The sequence below is a fragment of the Sinocyclocheilus rhinocerous genome, unplaced genomic scaffold (genome assembly GCF_001515625.1).
Source record: "Sinocyclocheilus rhinocerous isolate Xijiao unplaced genomic scaffold, SAMN03320098_v1.1 scaffold534, whole genome shotgun sequence".
Lineage (NCBI taxonomy): Eukaryota > Metazoa > Chordata > Actinopteri > Cypriniformes > Cyprinidae > Sinocyclocheilus > Sinocyclocheilus rhinocerous.
Genome location: NW_015646352.1, coordinates 2,395,479 through 2,404,439, shown reverse-complemented (window position 1 = coordinate 2,404,439; position 8,961 = coordinate 2,395,479). Strand labels below are relative to the sequence as shown.

The following is an 8,961-nucleotide window of genomic DNA, read 5'->3' as shown; positions in this document are numbered from 1 at the left end:
TTAAAGGGGTCATATGATGCTGCTAAAAAAGAACATTATTTTGTGTATTTGGTGTAATGAAATGTGTTTATGCGGTTTAAGGTTAAAAAACACATTATTTTCCACATACTGTACATTATTGTTTCTCCTCTATGCCCAGCCTTTCTGAAACGCGTCGATTTTTACTAAGCTCATCGGTCTGAAAAACACAGCGTCTTCACGACATGGCGGCTGCAACAATACTTACAGCGAGAATAAAAGTTACGCCTTTTTTCTTTGCGTGAGCATTTGGGCGGCGTTATGCAAATCTTTCCACATCGTGACGTAAACATGTGGGGGCGTGTTAGAACGAGCCGTTTTAGGTAGGTGTGGCTGACTCTTAACTTTTATAAAGAATATCTCTTTGGATTTGAGACTTTAGTCTTTGCAACTTTACAGATCTTCTTTATGCACCAAGAGCTTGTAACACTCCAAAGAGAAAGGAAAAATTTAAATCGTATCATATGACCCCTTTAAACACATCTCAAACATTTAGACAGCAAATGTGACTTTGGTTACTGTTACTTTGGTACCCTAAAGGACGTCAAAGCTATTCAGTCATTTCACATGTTCGTAAGTTTCTGCGCACCTGTCACCGGTGAAATATATATATTTTTGTTATTTTTATTTTTTTGGTCACATGTAGACAATGAAAGTGCAAATGTCAGATATTTTTGTTGCAATATCTTGGACCACAGATAAGCTTGACCAAATGCACAAGAACAGATGTAATGATGTAAGGGGTGCTTTGGGAAGAGATAGCAAGAAATATAGACCTATATACACAAATTACATCTCCATAACTTCTGAAATTTTTATTTTCATTCCCATACTACGTTTAATCAAGGAACAGCCATCCTGACCTGGGATGATTTGTAAGTACAACCTTCTGGACCAATCAGAGGGCAGAATGATATAAAGCCAGACATGCACTATATTTTCATAATCAGCATTTTATTTTATTCTTATTTTGAAGTTTCACATTTGACATGGGTCTCCATCCTTCAAATATCTGTAATCGCTTTACAGCGAAAGTTGGATTTGGGTTTGTCTATAGTCCCATTGACCCTTACTAAAACTATGACTGTGTCTCAATGAGATTAATTTATTTTTATATTTATTTATTAAAACTGATTAAACTGCCTCTTGTGTTGTTGTTTAAAAAAAAAAAAAAAGAATTAGTCCACAGCTCCAGTGATCTTCATGTATGGTTATTTATTGTATGATGTGGTTTTCTCAGTTTCTTCAAGTCCACTTACATCACTAAACGTTTACATAACATATTCAGTCAAGCAAGCATTGGGTAGTTATTTATACCAGCAAACTCAGCTGTAATAATACAATCACTTTTGATGAAATGTAAAAATACAAAGGTTAAAATCATCACAATGTATTAATGAAAAATCAAGTAAAAACAAATAAACAAAACAACATCAAGAAAAAAACATTTAAATGAGCTATTCCATAGTGATTGTGGTGAACTTTTGTTTTAAAATCATTAATACAGCACAATATGTCTCCAAGTTTACCCACTATCATAACATTATCTTCCTTGACCTTAATAATCTCTTTACAGTAGTTTTCAGAAAGGTACCACTGATGCAAACAATTATTAACACCGGCTTTATAACCCTGTAAACTGTAGAAGCTATCTTTGGTACACTGTGCCATATGGTACATTAGCAAGCTAAATATGACTTTATAGCCAAGTGCCTCCCTTCTTGTGATTGTTTCTATGGAAATAGTCTTTGGTCACTCTTCCATTTAGGCCTTCGAAGGGAGTTTATCATCCACACGAGAGCGCATGATCCTCTGTGAGACAGAAAACTGTATTTAATGACATTTCCGGTTATCTAAACAGTCAATAACGTACATTAGATTTAAAATAATTTGTTGGTTAATCACATGAGGACTTTAGTCATTGATAAGCCAAGAGCTAGATTACATTTCGTAATAAAAACAGATTACATTCTGCCAGCATTATTATCAAAGTTGGAAAATAGCTAAAAATGACAGGCAAATTCTTTATGGCTGCTCTTGCTAACTATATGCTAACTGCTAAATCTAGCATAATGGTTACTGCAACACTGTTTTTCTCACCTTTGTATATAAATAAACAAAATACTAGCATGCTAAAATGCTAACAGTTAACATTAGTAGATAAAGTTACCTGTTTCTTAAGTGCTTGCATGGAGTGATACTCAATTTGTTCTCTCTTGATTCGGACCCAGTCCGGTTCATCAGGGATCATGACGGCCAAAATCATCTTCACCATGATCAGGACATGCTAGAGGACCCAACCAGCATTAAAAAAATGTACCTTTTTCAGAACAGCTTAGCATTAGCATTTTGTGAGCATGGGGACCGACAGTGATACACTTTCAAAAAATAATCTCACTTGTAATTACAACTTTGTGGTGGCGTCCATGTGTGTTCACTACATAGTAAACAATCTTTAGAAACACTACTTGAACGCACCATTAGTAACATTGATTTAAAGGGACAGTTCACCAAAACTCTCGTTTTGTTACAAATCTGTATGCTGATATTATGTGTTACACAAAAGGCAAATCTTGACATTTTTGTCACAAATTAAGCATGTGGTCACTTTTTTTCATTTTTGGACAGACTATGCCTTCGGCTTTTTCCAAGGCTGTACCAGAATCTTCTCTAACCTCCACAATGACGGCAATGACGAGAACTTTGCTGCTGCTGAGACCGGCATCCTCTGTGAGTTCCTTCACTTGTGGGGACAGAAGCAGCAGCCAACAGTTAGACATGACCGAGATGAAACTCAGCACCTCAAATGCCAGCTATAAAAAAAGACAAATACACACATTAGAACTCACAGTATCATAAAGCATTTAAAACATCCATATATACACAAATCACAGTCTGACCTGCCATACGCCCATGTTGGCCACAGGGGCAGAAAATGGCTTGTTGAAGAGCTTGCAGAGCTTGTAGGCATCTGTGCGGATCTCGGTGAGGTTGTTGAGCAGTAACAGAGGGGCAGTGAGAGGATAGACGCAAGAGAAAAGACTCAAGTAGCCAAACTGAACCAGAAGCTCGATGTATTCAGCAAACAGGCCCTGAAGAGGAACAAGATTGAGAATTTAAGGAAAATACAATTCCTGTGTTCTTGATATTTGAGCTCATTTGATTGCTACTCACTGGGAAAGCCGGCAGACTGCCCTGAGCCTGGAGATGGTCCACATCTGGATCATCTTCCTTCAGGTTCCTGTCTGCAGATGTGAGGAAACGGTCCACCAGGAAAGGAACCACCACCTCAGTGAACTGATTCACCACTTGGGTCACGATCAAAAGAGAGGAAAGTCTCTGTGGAGGAAATCATGGATATTGTGTTAATGGAAATCGTAGGATTATATGCGAGCACGGTTTCTGAGGAAATTCCCACCTTGCGCAACAGAGGCAAGTCCTCCTTGAAGAAGGCAATGTGGAACAGCACAGCAAAGTTATTGAAAAAGGTGAACTGAATGAGAAAGAGAGATAGATAAGGAACATGAGACATTTAGTATTACAAAGAGTCCTGCAGAACATTCTGGTCTAGACATATACAGCTATCAGCATTTAAAATACGCTTAAGATCTTTGAGGTAAAACACCTGCTATGAAGCACACACTAACAGGTCATTTAGAAAAGGCGGTTTGTAAAAAAAAACATCATATGGATATGTAGACTAGAGAATTATAAAACTCACCACAAGGACTTTGGTGGTATGATGATAGTCAAAAGATGATGCCTCCCTATGATTTTCTGAAAGACGAGAGAGTTAGTTATTTTTAATATAGTATAACTTTAATATGTGTGTGTGTGTCTGTGTGTGTGCGTGTTTTCTGATTTCTAAAATTGTTATTTAATTATTATTATAAATAATAATTATTAGAAACGTTTAAAACATTGATAAATTCAATATTTTATATATTTTAATAAAATAAATTATTTAATAAAATTGTCAAACAATTGTTATTGCATATTATTCTAATATATATATATATATATAATATATTATATGCTAGATTATATAATATATGAAAGATATATATATTACTATGACACACAAGCCAGAAGAAACATTTTCAGTAGGTGTTTATTTTCTGGGGGAAAAAAGAAATAAAAATATGAAATATAATATTAAGTTAACTATAACCAAAGTTAAGAAGCAATAGTTAATCTGAAGTGTGCATTTTAATTATTTCTACAGAATACATATTCCAATTATTATATCCTATAATTTATATTTTTACTATTTTATTTTAAAAATATTTATTTTTTATTTATTTTACTTCATTTTTATTACTAACAGAATATTTAGCAAAATATGAAAAGATGAAATCATTCATATATGATATTTATATTATAATTTTGTATAATAATGTTATATTATTAAATATAATTACAGTAAAAAGCTAATAATAAACAAACTTAAATTAAAATTCACATTAATTTAATTGAGCAAAATAAGTTTAAAAATACGCTTTCATTATATGCCGTTGTTTTGACAACTATTGAGTAATTTTAGTATTGAGAAAAGTTATTTTGCCTGATCTTTTTCTTACCTGCTTCTGTTAGCTGCAAGGCCACGTTGCGATATATATTCCCAAGCACATTAGTGTAGAGTATATGGGCTATAGAAGGGAGGTACAGCAGGACTGCTGTGAAGTATGATTCAGATGCTTTGTGCCAGCCTGAGACCAGGCGCTCAAAGAAGTAGAAACCTGCCATCCCCATGACCACCAGACCCAAAAACACCCCAACCACGGGCACTGACACCACACCTATCCTAAGCCTCCTCTTCCATTCAGGAAACAGTGGCTCCAGTCTGCCCGTGACCGGATTGGTGCTGAGTTCTCCATGGAAACCCGGTCGGGGCTCTTGAAATTGTTCAGCTAAATTGAAAGTGCCCCAGTGATAGGATAAAGCCGCGCTCCTCCTCTTCCACAGCTCCATGAATACCGTGGACCACAGCATGCTGAAGACTGCCTGCACCATGTAGGAGCTGACTGAAGGCTGGTCATCGTCATGCTTCGGCAGTGTCGGCTCGCTGTCAGTTTTATTTCCATTGGAGAAGTTTGCACTAGGGAGGAAAAAGGTGATGAAGAGGCCTAGGATGGCTGGAGGAAATAATGACAAAGTGTAGAAGTCCAGGAAGCTGAAATAATAGGCTATAGTGCCACCAAAATAAGCGTGGATGGAGTCTGTAGAGAGAAAGAATGATTTATTAGTGTAATAACAATAAAATAATTTAAATAAAATACAAACTAATATTTAGTTCGGTTATTATATTTTTATTATACATTTTATGTATTTTTATTTTTTTATATTTATTTTTTTATCAATTATTGATTATTATATCAATTGTTGTCAAAACGTTTCCTACTTTCATATTTTTTATCTGTACTATATATGGCAAGAAATTGTATGTATGTATGTATATATATATATATATATATATATACATACACATACATACACACAATACAATATATATTACGATACAGATGATTTTAAAAATTATTAAAGTAAGAAAATGTTTCATATTGTCAGGGATTTTTGTTAAAAAATAAAAATATAACAATACAATATTAAGTTTACATCCATTGCTACTTAACGGCTTTGCATACATACTAAAGTTATATATGTGTGTGTGTGTGTGTGTGTGTGTGTGGCCAATAATCGGTATCAGACGATAAAAGCAATTATTTGCATTATGGTTTGCCGATTGTTTAAAAACAGCCGAAAATGTTCCGTGTCAAATTTAGCGCTGTCCAAATTAAAGTAATAATGCATTAACGCCGTTAATGCTGGTTCTGTTTGACCCTATGAATCACCCGTAGTTGCAGACTTGCAGCACAGCCGCTTCGGTTCAAACTGCAGCGCGGATCGAGTCTGTTTCAGGTTTATACAAGTTATCGCGCGAAATAAACATGAAGGAAAATCAAAAGGTATGTTGTAAGACAATAGCAAATGTGCAATTTACCGAAATGTCTCATATCTCATGTAATCACTCAATCAGCGTTTCAACCGAAAGAAAGATGTCAAATAAAACAGCTTGTAAACAATGTCACTGAACGATGCATTTACCTCAGAAAAGTTATCTAGTGTTCACAGCTGGTTAGTTATAGCTATAAAAATACTAGAGGAAATTGATTTACTGTTAAGTATGTTTAAATAAATCTGTTATGAAGAAAGTTTTTTTTTTTATACCTTATGTGCAATCGTGTTGCAGACGTTTTTATTTGAGTGTGATTTATTATATCGGAAAATACATTTGAATATAATATTTTTGTGGTTAATTGTAAGCTCTAATATTATGTAGGCTACCAAATGAAAGGGTTTCCTTTATAGTTTACAGCATTAGTTGGGAGAGATTTTTTCCCCTAAGAAAACTAAACATCAGCAGATATTATGAATAATCGGCTATCGGCTGAGAAATTTAGTATCGGATAAGTCCATCTGTAATATATATATATATATATATATATATATAGGCCTAAAAAGAATGAAGACCCCCAGGTGTACAGAATACATTGTAGCTTCACAGTGTGGCATATGAGACTGTGAAATTAATTAATATATTTATGAGTTCTAGTCAAATTACTTCAGAAAGTTTTATTAGTGCCTCCATGATGGCCATTAAAATAATTAAATGGTCCTGAACAAAAGATAATTGTGTATAATTTAAAATCTGATGGGGAGGCATACTAAAGTCACTTAATGTCTGTGTAGTTGAGTGATGAGAATGTGTGTGTGTGTTTGTACCTAAAGGCTGCCCCCACAGACTCTTGTGAGAGTACCACTGCTTCCCCAGAGCCAACAGCAGCTTCTGGTCATGAAGAGGGGTGATGTTACGGATCACGCCTGCTTTCTCCAGCTTCTGTACTGCAGCACAGAGAGAGAAACGGACAGATAGATAGATAGATAGATAGATAGATAGAGAGGGACAGGACATTACCATATTAGGTTTTAACTATGGGAATACCATTGGGAGTCTAGGCAACATGCAGTGACTAAGCAGTTCAGAGAGAGAGAGGAGAGTGGAGCCTACTGGCTACTCATGGAACTGCATGATATAAATAGTGTACTGGCAAACTTTTTACTGCATAGTGTGTAGAATGCACTGTATAATGCCTGCTATTTTATAAAAGCACAGTTTGCAAAACTGTATGTAACCTTAAAAGATCAAAAAACATTTCCAATACATAAAGAAAAATGTGCTGCAAGCTGCAAAAAATAGTATGGGTAGAATGATAGTATGCTAATTTGATCATAGCCATAAATATAATTATCTTTAAATTTGATCATATTTAATGCAAAAATGTCTTAAATTGTGTCAGTCCAGTCAAATAAGTCCAGAAGGTGTTAAAAATGCATACTGCAACTGCTACATACAGATACTCACAGATGCTCTCTCTGGCTTTTAACTTCCCTTTGGGTGCTGGGATTCCTGGGATACGCTGGTCCTCCATGGCTCTCATGGAATCCAATTCATGTTTAACGATGTACTGCCTCTCGGCCAGCGTCAGGAACTGCTGCATGTTGTCTGCAGAAACAGTGAATTAACAATGAATTTTAAGCTAATAACATTAGCCGGATGTTAAAGTTTACATGCTAACATGAACACTCTGTAAAATGTATCAAAACATAGGTTTTGATTTGTTGGTATACCACGAGTGGCTAGTAGAAATCTGCTAATTGAGATGCAGGCACAATCTATTATTTCATTTATCAAATATTCACCAATGTTGCAAAAGTTGTCACGGTCCTCAAAGGAGAAGGCCGTCATGTTTCCATCCTGGTAGGTTTTGCAGAGTCCCAGGTCCTCAGTCACCCTGAGAAGGGTACAGCGAGGGGCCGCCACAACTATCATGTCCCCTTTCATGTCCTCACCGGGGTGAACTAACAATTGAGCCCCTAAAACACAGCAGGGAAGAAGGATACTGAGATTTAAAAGTGTATTTAATATTATTACTACTACTACTAATATTATTAATATTACTGTTCTTACCTCCAGCCTTCACAGGTGCAGATATCATGGACATGATCCATTGTTTGGTGATGGGCTGGACATTCTCAGCCAGCTGGATCAGAACCAAAGGTTCTATATGGCTGGAGATACAGCAGGGGCAACTGACCCGGGACCAGGAGCTGGGTCCTGTCACCTTGGTCAGGGTTGAGAGTCCCTCCTGAGGTTCCTCCTGGGACGTCATGGTGTCCCTGTGGAACTGTAACCCATGAGAGATCGAGAGTATGTATCTGCTTTTATTTTTGTTTTAGAAGCATCTCAGTGTATTCCTAATTTTACTGTATATTTCATAATAGTCGACACTTTCCAAGAGTCAAGTACTAATGGGGCTTGAAACTTTTTTTTTTTTTTTTTTTAATTCTTCTTTAATTCTTTATTATTAAATGTCTTAATAATTAATATAAATTATTATTATTATTATTATTAAATATTATAATAAATATAAATATAGTTTTTTGTTGTTGTTGATAGTCGTCCTAAAACTGTATTAATTATTTTAATTATTATATACTTATTTATGATTAATTGTTATAACAACACAATATTTTTATTGTTATAATAATATTATACAATTTTGTAATAAATATAGATTTTTGTTGTTGTTGAGAAAACAACAGCATTTGTTTGCTGACAGTGAAAGTTTGTTACCAAACATTGGGTCTAAATACATTTAAAAACTCTATTTTTCTGTATATTTGCTATTTTGTACTAACAAACATATTTATAAATGTATTAAATTTACGTTTATATTTTCTATGTAACCGTTATTATGTTTACAATTTATCAAATTAAAAAATGAGAAATCAGTTTGTGTCAAAAAATATGTAATTTAAAAAATGTAATAATAACATATTGTTAATTTTATATATATATATATATATATATATATATGTGTG

General features: G+C 34.7%; 1 protein-coding gene across 1 annotated transcript in view; it reads right to left on the bottom strand.

Annotated features, from left to right (window-relative positions):
• Nucleotides 1–1,156: 1,156 nt before the first annotated feature.
• Nucleotides 1,157–8,961, bottom strand: part of LOC107707513 (anoctamin-10-like) — a 9,252-nt gene continuing 1,447 nt past the window's right edge. The window contains exons 2-13 of the mRNA XM_016511572.1: nt 8,048–8,264; nt 7,780–7,953; nt 7,442–7,582; nt 6,802–6,921; nt 4,599–5,237; nt 3,740–3,795; nt 3,437–3,511; nt 3,193–3,357; nt 2,919–3,110; nt 2,694–2,831; nt 2,189–2,305; nt 1,157–1,830 (exon numbers count right to left, since the gene is read on the bottom strand). Of these exons, the coding sequence (XP_016367058.1) occupies nt 1,783–1,830; nt 2,189–2,305; nt 2,694–2,831; nt 2,919–3,110; nt 3,193–3,357; nt 3,437–3,511; nt 3,740–3,795; nt 4,599–5,237; nt 6,802–6,921; nt 7,442–7,582; nt 7,780–7,953; nt 8,048–8,249 (2,067 nt within the window). The 5' untranslated portion in view covers nt 8,250–8,264 and the 3' untranslated portion in view covers nt 1,157–1,782. The remainder of the gene's footprint in view (nt 1,831–2,188; nt 2,306–2,693; nt 2,832–2,918; nt 3,111–3,192; nt 3,358–3,436; nt 3,512–3,739; nt 3,796–4,598; nt 5,238–6,801; nt 6,922–7,441; nt 7,583–7,779; nt 7,954–8,047; nt 8,265–8,961) is intronic.